General features: G+C 40.3%; 2 protein-coding genes across 2 annotated transcripts in view; both read left to right on the plus strand.

The window, feature by feature from the left end:
• CDK17 (cyclin dependent kinase 17) overlaps window positions 1-14,072 on the plus strand; it is a 397,794-nt gene that overhangs the window by 352,280 nt on the left and 31,442 nt on the right. The window lies entirely within an intron of this gene.
• Window positions 2,985-14,072, plus strand: part of CCDC38 (coiled-coil domain containing 38) — a 32,424-nt gene continuing 21,336 nt past the window's right edge. The window contains exons 1-6 of the mRNA XM_090276057.1: window positions 2,985-3,024; window positions 5,735-5,835; window positions 6,319-6,484; window positions 10,755-10,819; window positions 12,924-13,087; window positions 13,203-13,283. Coding sequence (XP_090132183.1) covers window positions 2,985-3,024; window positions 5,735-5,835; window positions 6,319-6,484; window positions 10,755-10,819; window positions 12,924-13,087; window positions 13,203-13,283 — 617 coding nt within the window. The remainder of the gene's footprint in view (window positions 3,025-5,734; window positions 5,836-6,318; window positions 6,485-10,754; window positions 10,820-12,923; window positions 13,088-13,202; window positions 13,284-14,072) is intronic.

Here is a 14,072-nt window from a genome sequence, read left to right on the forward strand (position 1 = left end):
GGATTAGAGTGAGACAAGTGAGGCGCTTGCCTTGCGGGCACCATTTAAGAGGAAGACAGACTTCCGGCCAAGATGGAGGCCTAGACAGACACGCTACATCTCCCTCCACAACTAAGAAGAAATACAACTACCTCAAAACTAGAGACAACCAGAAGTTCCAGAGAATTGAGCTGCATGGACAGGTAGGAGGAGCAGAGAGGACGCGGTGTGGTGGCGGCAGCAGCAGGCTGGTGGAAAGCGCAGTCACGCATTTTAAAAACTAGGGAGGTACACTTGGGGAGCACTCCCAGCACCAGACAGATGGCACAGCTCATGGTTCCAGTTCCAGGGAAAATAAAGCCTCATTGCTTCTGACTGTGCAAACCAGTGGGGGTTGGGGTGGAGGCAGAAACTGACAGTCTCTCAGCAGAGTCCATTTGTTTAAAGGGCCCCTACAGTTCTAGAATATCTGCAAACCCACCCGCTCTGGGAATGATGGCCAGGGCATCAGCTAGAGAGGCGCCAGTCCCATACAGAAGTGGGAGAAGTGCCTGGAAAAGGGGTGAATGCTGAGTGAGTGGCATTGTTCCCTCTAAGACACCCTTCCCTCCACACAGTGCCACAATGTGGTGAAACGTGTCTCCCTGTACTGACGAATACCTAAGGCTTTGCCCCTTACAATGTAACAGGTGCGACAGCTCTACCTAAGACAGAGGCAAACAAACACAGGAGTCTGTCAAGATGAGGAGACAGAGAAGTATGGCCCAAAAGAGGGAACACATCAAGGTTCCAGTGGGAGAACTAAGGGATGAAGAGATAGTCAACCTAACAGATGTAGAGTTCAAAAGACTGGTAATAAAGATGCTCACAAATTTGACAGATGTGCTTAAATATGGCAAACATATACAGGAAGAAGTGAAGGCTGTGCTAAATGAAATGAAAGAAAATCCACACAAACCAATGGTGAAGGGAAGGACACTGGGGTTCAAATCAATGATTTGGAATATAAAGAAGAAAAAAACAGTCAACCAGTACAGAATGAGGAAACAAGAATTGAAAAAAATGAGAAGCTTAGTAACCTCCGGGACAACTTTCAATGTGCCAACATCCGAATATAGGAGTGCCAGAAAGAGAAGAGGAAGAGCTAGAAAGCTTATGTGAAAAAATAATGAAGGAAAACTTCCCAAATTTGGCAAAGGAAATAGACGTACAGTCTATTTAATAGACAAACAGTCCAGGAAGCAAAGAGAGTCCCAAAGAAGCTAGACCCAAAGAGGACCGCACCAAAACACATCATAATTAAAATGCCAAAGGTGAAAGATAAAGAGAAAATCTTAAAAGCAGCAAGAGAAAAGCAGAGTTACCTACAGAGGGTTGCCTATAAGACTATATCAGCTGATTTCTCAAAAGAAACTTTGCAGACAATGAAGGGTTGGCAAGAAGTATTCAATGTAATGAAAAGAAATGACCTACAACCAAGATGACTCTATCCAGCAAAGCTATCATTTAGAAAAGAAGGGCAGATAAAGTGCTTCTCAGACAAGGTAAAACTAAAGGAGTTCATCATCACCAAGCCATTTTTATATGAAACTTTAAAGGGACTTATTTAAGAAAAAGGAGATCTACACTATGAACAATAAAATGACAACAAACTCACAACTATTAACAACTGAATCTAAAATATTAAAACAAAAACAGACTAAGCAAATAACCAGAACAGAAACAGAGTCATAAGTATGGGGATCATTCAGAGGATTATCACCTGGGGAGGGGAATGGGGAAAAATGGGGAAATGGGGCAAGGATTAAGAAGTATAATTGGTTGGTACAAAATAGACAGGGGGGAGTTAAGAATAATATAGGAAATGGTGAAGCCAAAGAACTTATATGCATGACCCATGGACAAGAACTAAGGGGAGTGGGATTGCTGGAGGGAAGAGGGGTACTGGGAAGAGGGGAGCAAACTTAAAAGAAATTGGAACTACTGTATCAACAATCAATAAAATATACTTAAAAAAATTTCAAACACAAAAAACAAAGAAAAAGAAAAAATAAATAAGTGGGACTACTTTTGAACCAAGGCTTCATAATAAATATATACTTTTTAAATTAAAAAAAAAAAAGAGGACGGCAAAAACTCTGTAATCAAACATTTTAATTCACTATTTTAAAAAATAAAATTTAATGCAAAAATCCATAATGAACAAAATATCAAAATGTCAACTAAAGACTAGATCTGTGGGCTGGGACAGGTTATGGCACATGAGACACTCATTCTCAGGGTCATTAAGTGCAAAGTTGCCTCCTATCTATATTAAAATTTTTGATATTTTGTTCATCTTTAATTATTTCCTGCATTCATTTTGAATTTTTTAAGAATTGCATCAACATGATATGTTGATAACTGAGTTTTTCGGGGCATTTCCTTAAATTTTGCAGCTCAGGTGAGTGCCTCACTCAACTAACCCTAATACCAAACCTGACAAAAATAAACGGGGAGATGGCTCCAAGTCAGAGATGGCTATTATTGATGTTTGGTGAAGGATTTTCCAAACACCTCACTGATTTGGCGTGTGTTTTTTTCCACACTATTCCTGTCCTTTTGCAATATTTTGTTTTGTACTTATATGGTGAACAGAACGAAATAGTGACTACAGCGTGGTTTTCAGGGGCCACGTGGCCATCCGTTCTGTGTGTACGCCATAGCCCCTCCTACCAGTCTCGATGGGGTTTCTTCTTTAATTCCGTAGTTGTAGGACTTCAATTCAGCTCGATTACTGGTGGTTCTGAGTGATGGCTGTTCTATAGTTTACTTGTACTTCTGATGCGGTTGTGTGAGGAGGTGAGCTATGTTTCCAGCCATCTTGGCTGGAAGTCCCTCCACTACTTTAAAAATCAATAAAGTCTGTTTGGGAGTTATTGGCAGTTGAATTTAGTGACTTTATGCAAGGTTTATAGAATTTTTAAAATGTGTTTTATTTTCTTTGGACAGGCCCAGGAGACAAGATGTCATCACATATTTTGCCGATTCCACTGACTTCTGGAGGTGAGGAAGAAACCGGTCCCTGAGTTCTTGCTCTGTGAACAGTACGGTTGGTCTCCCCAGTGGGTTGGGAGAGTGAGAAAAGGGGAATTCTGCACAATGAGTATCAGACATGGACTCTCTACAAAAAGAACTTATAAACTACCTGCTGAAACAGTTCTTTTCTACCTTTTAATCCTCCAAAAAATAAACAAACATCTTTCAATCTGAGGGGCATTAAACTGCTCTATTTAGCAAGATTACCAGTCTTTCATGACATACAATAATAAACGCAATTATTTGTCATTTTATGAAACTCTGTCCTCTCCTTTCCTTTTCCACCCTTTTTCTTTTTATCCTTCCATTTGTTTATAAGTAGTCAAGAAATTAGCAGTTATCAGTATACAGTAATAACTTTTATCCTCTTATAAATTTGACAAAGATTTAAAAATCGGATAACACCAAGAGCTTGTTATGGGTAACGGGCGCTCTATAGGAATTCTTTTGGAAAGAAATTTGGCCCTATCTGTATTTAAAATTAAAAGATTTGGCTGCAACTGGCAGAAAATATAACAAGCGGGGCTTAAACATGATAGAAGTTTCTTTTTCTCTTAGGTAACAAAATCTGCACATACGTATTCTGGGGCCCATCCATATGGAGGCTCACAGCAAGGGCCCGGGCTGCTTCTAGCTGTTGTTGGCCTATATTCTTGATCCCAGGGGTCTGCTTCTGTACCAGTGATCACACCCATCCACATTCCTGCCAGCAAGCTGGAGAAAAGGGGAAGGGAGGAGCATGCTCCTTCCTTTTAGGACAATTCTTAGAAGTTGCACTCACCACTTCTCCTGACATCCCCTTTGCCCAGAACTTAGTCATATGGCTACATCCAGCTCGAAAAATATAGTCTCTACTCTGGGTGCCCATGTGCCAAGCTAGAATTAAGGGCTCTGTTCTTAAAAAAGAGCAATTCAACCTTTTACATCTCATGGCACACAGAAACTAATTTCTAAAATTCTGCGGGACATCAAAAACCACAGTTTTTGCAGATCTGACAAAAAGAAATAAGTATACTTTTGATTCATTCACACCGATTGCTGTTGTGCTGGCTGTTTTTAAAAAAATGTTATTTGACAGTCTAACAGAAAAGAGGTCAGTGCCCCTGACTAAATAGTCAGGTATTGCATGTTTTAAAAATTCTTATGGTGCACTGGTTGAAAATTGCTGCTATAGAAGAAGAGAGAACGGGTGTCGAGGGACCACCAAATTATTTGAAAAGCATTTAAATAGGGTATTGGGAAAATTTCCCGAAGTATATTGGAATTGATCTCCCAAGGAGGACAGGCCAAGAGATTTAAAAAAAGAAAAGAAAAGAGGGGTGACAACTCCAGAATTAAACAGAGTTTATTAAGGGAACTCGTGGACAGAAGAGTCTTGGGTGTCAGCAAGAAGGTGAATTTCCTCACCCAAAAGGGGATGAGGACTTTTTACATGTAGCCTCCAGGAACATAGGTGATTTGCAGCCAAGTGACTTGTGCTTGTTAAGTGCTGTATATTCCAAAGCATTAAACAATTTGATGGGCTTACTTACCTTTGTAAGAGCCTTCCTTTCAGGTGATATGGGCAAACCCCTTCCAGGGTGAACTGTTGGTCTCTGAGAGCAACTTGCTTCTTAATTCTTAAGATGGACTTGGTCCCAGCAAGCACCAGAAACCATTTTGCCTAACATAGGGCCATACTGGCAATTTATTCTGCAGATATATTTGCACAAGTGATTAAAGATGTGTATAAGAATAGTCATCGCAGCATTGTTTAAAATAGCAGAAGACTGGGATCAACCATAATGTCCATTGGTATGGAATGGTTATATAAAATATGATACATTCAAGGAATGGAACACTAAATAGCAATTCTTTTTTGACGAGATAAGTATAAAAATCCTGACGTGGAAAGAACTAAATATATTACTAACTTAAAAAAAAAAGCAAGATTCAGAACAGTAAAATAGTATATATTGAACAATACCTATTTTATTAAAGGATTTATATTTCTTTATGAGAACTGTGAACGATCTAAGCTAAGTTGTTGTAAACATTCATTTACAAGTTTTTGTGTGGACAAATGTTTTCATTTCTCTTGGTTATATCCCCAAGTGTGGAATGGTTAGATCATATGGCAACACTATGTTCAACTTTTTGAGGAACTTCCAGACTGTTTTCCAAAGTGGCTGCATGATTTTGCATTCCCACCAGCAGTGTATGAGGGTTCAATTCCTCCATATCCTCATCCATACTTGTTATTATCTTTGACTTCTTTTAAGACTCTCTAGACAGAGGATCTCTGTAAGGGTATTGCATGTGTCTGTTTTGGTGGAAATGGTGTAAGGGTAACGGTGGGTGTATATGCAGGGGTGGGAAGAATCAACATGTTAATATCTCAAATATAATCCTGGTATCCTGTAATAGGCCCCCTTGTCTAAATACCTACACAATAAATATAGACTCATTCCCCATGAATCACTAAGCACTGTGCTCAGTGCAATGGGAAACAGAGATTAGCTGTGGCCCTGCCCCGTGGACCCAGGCCCCACATCCCGCCAGGGAGGCGAGGCTGCCTGCATCCTCCTCTTCGGAGACCCATGGACCCCACCCCACCCCCCACTCTTCCCTGGCTGTGGGAGCGTCGCCATCTGGTCGACAGAAGAAAGACGACAGCTTTCTTTTTTTTTCTTAACAGATAAAGTAAAGGATGAGTCCATCAAAAAGGAGGGGCCATATAAGGTCTTTTTCAAAGATCTCTTTCTTTTCAAAGAAAATGAAATGGCAGAAAAGAAAAAGGTAAGGTCTTATTGAAATCCCAATTCCAATTAATGTTAGAAACATATCCTCTTATCAGTCACTTTCGTGAATTTCGCTGGGGTAAGGCATGGAGTCAGATGTCGACGCAAGCGCCACACACTGTGTTGGGGTACCGTATGTACCCCCCCCCCCCACGCACGCACGCACATACACACATAAAACAGAAAAGCATCCAGCCCGTGGTAGGGACCTAACGATCGCCCCCTACTGGCGGAAGATAGACACACCGCTGCAAACCACTAGGGCAAGTTCGGGTACGCCCTTACTTCACTGATTTTAATGGGCACATTTTCTCACATTTTCTCATTCCTGAAATTCAGATCCAGTTTATATAGATGGTATGTAATACACAGTTGGCAGTGGATAAAATAATAGTGCATCTTACATTAAATGACATCTTATTTTAAAAAAATATTATTTTGCGTATCTTAGAAATTCTTTTAAACTTTCCCACTTGGGCAGGAAAAATTCTTGAACCGCAACAAGAAAATCTACCAAAAGTCTACTGTTTCATCTCGAATGAAGAGTCGTTCACACCTGAGCCAAGTAGCATTCCACTCTGACCCAGCTACAAGCTCATTTGAAAAATTTTTGCTAGATCCTGCTCTCGTTCTCAGATTAACAGAAGGTAAGTCTAAGTGACTATTTAAAAACATTTTGAATAGTTTCTATCAATATCAGATTTTTTTGGCTTTTCTAGAGGTGAGAAACACAAAGGGTGCTGTCTCATAATATGGTTGGGGGGTCTTTGTAAGTGGGGGTTGAGAGTCAGGAGAAAATCTTTTTTCAATAAGGAAGCGTGCTTTACTAAGGAATAGACTGTTACTCATTTTCATGGCTCTGAGGGAGAAAGTCACTGCCAAAATGCCAGAGTATTAAAAGTAATGGCTCTGGCCATTTAAATTTAATTCTGCATCTAGAACTGAATCTAAAACTGAATTTAAAAAGTCTTTCTAAACAGAAGTCTTGATTGTCTGGGACATACAACTTATATACCCAGAACCAGGAAGCTAATAGAATTGAACAGTTTGCCCGAGGTTGCAAAAACATAACCAGTTTTAATGACCTATGGAGGCAACAATGCTAAAATACTACAAATTATTAATTACTGCTCCGTGGAAGAGGGCAGCCTGGGAATCAGAACATCATGGCCATTTCCTACTTATCAGATCAAGAAGTGCCTACACATCAGATAGAAATCAGTTTGAAGCTAGTGAGGTTAAAGTGATTAATGCCAGGATGATGGACTGATTAAATCTTTCTCCAAAACAAGTCTTATTCAAAATTTTAAATTAAAAATTAAAATGGAAGGGAGTGTGGGAAGGAGGAAGAAAGGGAGACTGAGTGTCCAGGATTTGCTGTGGTAGCTTAAACATTTCTTAGCTCCCAAAGTCCAGGCACTTTCTTAAATTGTGAAAAACATTTTTTTTCACAGAACAAGAAAACCACTTAGGAAGGAACTTTGGATTCAGTAATTACTTCAGAAAAGGGAAACCTTGTCAGCTTATTTAGAATAACTTGGCGGTGCATATTCTGCATTGTTTTATGAAAAAGTGGCAAGTGATAAATGACACAGTGGCATCAGCGACTGGACCGCTGATAGGGCAGGTCTAGGTTCAGTCTTGCGTCTCATGTCTTTGGTTCACTTCTGTCACATGGTGAACCCTAAGTCATCAAGTGCATTTTAACTTACACGTGATATGTTTTAGAAAGAGTGCTGTTCGAAGTGCCTAACTTCTAAAATCCTTGCCACTCGAACACCTCTGAGATAGCTAGGAAGTACGAAATTGCCGGTGACCCTCTTCAACATCATTGGTGGCTGACAGAGGGGTTACCAGTCACGTAAGGGTAAATGCTGTCTAGCAGACTTTTAAAAAGCAAACAGTAAACTTGTCTGGTGTTACCCAAGGCTCTGTCAGCAATGGCAATGAGGTTGTCAGTTTCTGCTGATTGCACAGATATTTGGACATTTTCATTTAATATAAGTCCCCTGCAGACTCTTTCCAACTGAGAATTGATTTGGGTGAAACCTTCATGGCCCAACCTTATGCTTCCTGTCTGAATTCTGATTAAAGACAAACCTACATGATAGTCCAATGAGCAAGTGTTCCCCACTTTGGGAGCCTAGGTCATTTTATGTTTGTGTAGGCAGCAGTGGCAAACTACTCCTTCACCATCAAAGAAATTACACAGGCAACTGCCATAGACTGATCAGTTAGGAACATGATAGAAGTGCCACTTCTGCCTCCCTGTAGCCAGCAGGGAGTGGTGGGGGTCTCTGGTGTTGAGGAACACTCGTGTTTTGTGGAGGGCTTCATCACAGCATGGTCTCTGGGTCAAAAGAGCTGCCAGATCCACTTGATAGCTAGAAACGCACTATAGCCAGTCTAGTTAGAGCTGAAAAAATTGCATTGACTCAGCCAGTACCATCTTAAAGTAGCTTGGAATGGCAAGCATAGCTATAATATTTAGTAAATTGACACAGTATAGAATTATTTTTGGATATTGAATTTTATTTTCAATCCACATGACCCATCATAAGTAACCAGATGAAAGCCATGGTAATTCTTTTTTTTTTTTTCTATTAAAAATGTTTAAATAAATTAACCTGAATCTAATCAAGTAAATATGGGAGATTGAAGACCATGTTAAACAATGCCACCCTGGCTGGTCTGGCCCACTTGTTTGGAGTCTTGTCCAGTAAACCAAAAGGCTGTGGGTTCGATTCCCAGTCAGGACACAGGCATAGGTTTCAGGTTCCAATCAATGTTTTTCTCCTTCTCTCTCCCTTCCTTCCCCTCTCTCTAAAATCAATGAAAAATTTAAGAAAATAACGCCATGAGGATGCAATCTTCCAGATGTGTTATGTGGGAAATTCTACAGGAACATCGACTTGGTTTCTTAAACAAATAAATGTCATGGAGAAAAGGGTAGTGTGTGGAGAGAGGGAGGTAGCTGTTATAAATTTAAAAAATAGACTTTAGGAGTTATACCAGCCAAATTGATCTTTTTTTTAATTTAATTGCTTTTTTAATTCTAAAAAGTTTTTTTTTTGAGACAGCTGGAAAAATTTGAACCCAAATTTGGTAAGGAATTGTTAATTTTGTTGGGGATGATAGTGGTATTATGATTATGTTTAATTTTTTATATGTTAGAGTTACATACTGACGTATTTATGAATAAAATAATAATGGCTTGGATTTGCTTTAAAATATTCCAAAAAGGAGAAAAATTTAGGGTGGCAACCAATGAAACAAGACTGGTAAAATGTTGACCACGTTGGAGTTGGTGATAAGTACATGGTGGTTCATTAGATGACTCTACTTTTATGAATGTTGCTGATTTCTATAACAAAAAATGTTTTAAAGTATTTAAAGTATATACTAACCAGGTGCTTGTTACTTTCATGTATGTTATTCTATTTAATCCCCAACAAAATGCTGTTAGGTGTTTTTGCCTCCTCCTCTCTTTATCTGAGGAAACTGGCTCAGTGAAGTTGAGTTACATATTCAAAGTCATAAGTGGCAGAATTTAAACCAATGCCTGTGTGACTCCAAAGCTGCCTGTTTTGTCACCCACCCTCATAGAACTATTTATTAATGATTATAATAATCATTATTACTATTATTATTTAAAAATTAAGTGACTATTCATTCCAATTGTTTTTTTTGAAACAACAATAGACAACAATCATTACGAAATGACCATGTGTTCTATAATGTGCTGCCTCACTGGCTTTTCACAACACTACCATAAGGTAGAGAGTAATCGTAATATACCCATTGAGAATAAATTATGCTGTGGTGATAAGCCAGCCCTAAATTTCAGTGGCTTACAACAGAGCTTCATTTCCCACTTACTTTTCAACTTGGGTGCTTTTCACTGAGTCCTGTACTGAAGGAGCGGCCCCTGTCTGGACGTTGCTGGAGCTGGGGCAAGAGGGAGACACTTCCGCTTGGGAGCCACACAGGTCACGTCCACTCCCATCCCATGGGCCATGTCAAGTTAATGGGCAAGCCTGGCATCGATGGAGTGGAGGCAGGGGTAGTGGAATGGAGATAACTTCACAGAGAGAGGCAGCAAATATTTTTGAACCAGAATATAATCTACCACAATTAGCACCCTATTTTACTGAGGCTCCTGGAGGGAGTCATTTCTCTCTGTCCCAGAGCTAGTGAGAGGTGGAGGCAGAGCACAGCTCCAGGGAGACCAGGGCTTCCTCTGCAGCCCCGGCGCCCTGGTTATTTGGGAAATACTATTTTCTCTCTACTTCTATTTACATTTTTATTAAAAAGTTGTATTTGATATCCCCTTCCACTGGTTTTTCACGAAGCCAGCAGTACGGAAATGTAGCCTACGTATTGTATAACTTTTCCAGAACAAAGAAACCTTGAAAGGAAACGTCGGTATTTTCGGTTGCTGAATGGTCAGCTGGTTGTCATCTTTTCCTTTCCTGCCATACATTTATTTGTTTTGTGATTCCCAAACACACTTTACCGAAAGACTTCAGCTTTATGTCTAGATGGTTAAGATTTAAAACAGTTCAGTCGTATTTAGCACAGGCTTAGGGATCATATGCCCTTCCTTCCATGTGTTAGCTGTGCCATCTTGGACAAGCATCTTGACATCTTTGAGCTTCAGGACCTCACACACAGGATGGGGATAGTAATAAGTGCCTCAGTGAGGTTACTGTTAGGATTAAATAAAATTATGATGTAAAGTGCCTAACAAAATTCCTGGAATATTATGGACACAAAATAAATGGTAGTTACTCTTAATGAATTAGTTTTTAAGTCCAGATACATACCGAATGCAATAATTTAATTACATAGCTTTTATTTTATACATCTCTGAGGGATAATGAGCTAAACCTAAGTCAATTTCAATTTTCTTTAAAGGTGCAGATGCAAAAAGGACTCTCCATCAATTTATTAGTGACCAGAGAGACAGGTTTCTACTCGAGGTAGTAAAAGTAATTTTTCTTCCATTAGCCAAATACAAGACTTCTTGCATAACACTGCCGAATTTTCACTTTGACATTTTATTTTTTCCATTATGTACCCAGATCTATTGCCTTTCCTATCCTCTTCTAAACCCATTGTGGTCCTCAGCATTCCACCAAAACTACTATTGCCAAATTAGAATGGTCACTTCATAGGCTTCCTGTTACTTATCTTTCAGTAGCAGCTGGTCCACTGGATCACTTCCTCTTTCTTGAAACACTTTCTTCAGCTGGTTTCCAGGACCCACTCTCTTGGTTCTTCCTCATCACTGGCTGCTCATTCCTTTACAGTCTTCTTGTTCCTCTTCTCCTTGATCTCCAAATGTTGGAATGCACCCAGGTTCCCTCCTCACCTGTGCTCCATCTACACCCCTCCAGGCCCATGGCTTTAAATTCCACTTTCATATTCACAACTTCCAGATTTATTTCTCTAGCCTGACCCTCTTCCCTGAACTCCAGACTCACAAACACAACTGTAGTTCTTAATAGCTCCACTTAGATGCTCAAAAGGCATCAGACATCCCATTTCTAAAACTTGGCGCCTGCCATACTCTTCCCTGCCCCTGAAAATCTGCCTCTCATGTAGTGCTCCCTCTCTCAGTAAACAGCAAGTCCATTTTTCCAGTTGTTTCGGCTGAAAATATTGGAGTTATTCTCCACTCCACCTCCTAACAACCCATATCCAAATATATTTTCAAATACTTTTTCCAAATACACCCATAATCACACTGCTTCTCATGACTGCCACTGCTGCCAGTGTTAAGTCCCCGTCACCAACATCTCTTGCATGAATCCTTGTAACTTCTGAACACTGGTCTTCTGCTTCCACTTGGGCTCCCTGTGGTCATTCTGTTCTTGGCACAGCATTTGGAGTCTATTCCTGCCCGTGCCCCTCTGCTGAAGACCATTAGTGACTTACCTGGTGCCCAGATTGCTCGCTCTCTCTCGTTCTCGCTCTCCCCCCCAACCATGCCCCACCTCTCTCTGACATTCCTACCCCTCTCCCCTTTGCTCCATCTGCTCCAAACACACTGGCTTCCCTGCTGTTCCTGGGACATGCATCAACTGTGCTGTTGCCTTGGATTCTCTGCAAAAGAGACTCTTCCTTCTGGGAGGAACATTCCTTCCTTCCTCAGAGTTGCTCCCTACTCCCTTCCAGCCAGTCTCTGCCATATCTGGGAGGCTTTCCTTGGCTGTACGTAATGGCAACCCTTGCCCTTACCCACTGGGCTCTTTATCCCCCTTTAATAGACTCCCCCGCCCCCACTGGAATATATATCCCGTAACAGCAATTTCGCTTATTTTGTTCATTGCTCTAGGAACACCACTTAAAAGGGTCCTGGTACTCAGTAGTCATTCAATAAATGCTTGGTGAATAAAGTGATAAATGAAATGTGGTTTTTGTTAAAACTTGGGTTATCTAATTATTGACTGTGTTTCTTTAAAATTACCTAGTTTTAAGTTATATTATAATGTATATGGTTTTGTTTATTTATAGTATATTTTCCATGCATGGCATTAAAAACCCAAGTGGGATTCTTGTACTAAAAAAACCAGAAGCTGATGTCCAAGTTGGATATGGGGCTCTTTGAGTCCAAGCACTGCCACCTAGGGCTGGCCCGGAGGAATGCGGCCCCGGCCTGGGAGCTCCGAAACCTGACTCTCCCCTGGTGCTTCCTCTGGGAGGAGCCTTTGAGGCTGCGGACTGCCCAGCTCTCCGGTGCTCAGCAAGTGTTGGAGGGACGCTGAGGGTAATTCCAGGTGGACCTGCTCTTTGGAGCAGTATGTAGCTATTTTTGATTTGTGGGGCCCACCCATTTTGGAACAATATTGAGCCTCTTCATAAAAATGAATGAGAGAAATTAGTCTCCCTTCTAATTATCTGCCAAATAAAATTCCTTCATGAAATAAAGGCCATAGCCCCGTGATTTGGGCATACCATTTTTTTCTAATACAAACAACCACTTACAATGCACGTTATCTTCCCCTTTACCAGGAGACTGTTGAAATGTGCTAGACATGTGGAATGATGTTCTCAATGCACTTGTGTTTTCAATATTCCTAGTATGCTCTGTCAACCAAAAGGAATACAATCATAAAGTTTGATAAACACATGGAAACGGAGGAACGGCACGTCCTCAAAGCAGAGACAAAGCTCCAGGCAGATGCGATGGCCTTTGAAGAGTTCCTGAGAGCAAATGACCAGCGATCTGCAGATGCCCTTAAAATGTTCGCTTTTTTCATGCTAGTCAAATTGCTTTTTTTACCTCCCTTTGTCTTCTTTTTAGTTTCTCAGAACACAACACAACACAAAACGGGCTAACAAATCCCTGTTACTTTTCAGTGCAGCACAAGAAACTATAAACAAACTCCAAATGACGACTGAGCTAAAGAAAGCGAGTATGGAGGTGCAGGCAGTGAAAAGGTGAGGCTGGGACACCAGCTTTTCCTTATCGAGTGTCCACGCCCCATTAAACCCTATGTGTGCTTAGCAAGACCTAAGTGAGCATAATCCTAACCACTTGATGGTTTCATAAGGATGATCACAGTTTTTAAATGAGTAATCTGTCGATCAAGGACCATCTCTGACTGGGTATCAGGACAGTGCATACAGCGATCTCTGGCTGAAACATTTCTCTGATTTGTCAATATAGAAACCAAGAAATTTAGTTGAAAGAAGAAAACCAATGTTGGGGGCGAACAAATTATTTTCTACGTGTCCTTTTCCTTTCATTCTAAGGCACATTTCTTCCCACATTTTAGCATCTCTGCAATGGGGATTCCTTTTACAGTGATCTTATAATTATAATCAGCAGTATTTTTTATATTTATCCTTACACTTACATGAACATAGCATTGATATTAAAAATGGATCTATAATGACAAAAGTAAAGGAGCAGGAATTTGAGATAAAATTTTTGTACCACATGCCACTGTTTTTTTTTTTTTTTCCAAACTGGGATGTTTTCTTCTACAGTCAAGTGTATCTCACTTGATCTCATTTAAAATATCTAAAGAAGTCATCCTTGGACAGCAACTTAATGATCCAGGAGGCTCTGTAGTCTGGGTAATCAAAGCATGCTAACACTTTTTTTTCTTTTTCTTTTTGAGGACTTGATGTTTAGTTTTGCTCTAAATCCAAGTTCTAGACTTAGACGGACACCCTTGACTTTTTTGGGGGGAGGAGGACAACAGCTTGTCTGAAATGGGGCAA

This window comes from Furipterus horrens, unplaced genomic scaffold (assembly GCF_987537825.1).
Source record: "Furipterus horrens unplaced genomic scaffold, mFurHor1.1.pri manual_scaffold_4, whole genome shotgun sequence".
In the NCBI taxonomy this organism is placed as follows: Eukaryota; Metazoa; Chordata; class Mammalia; order Chiroptera; family Furipteridae; genus Furipterus; species Furipterus horrens.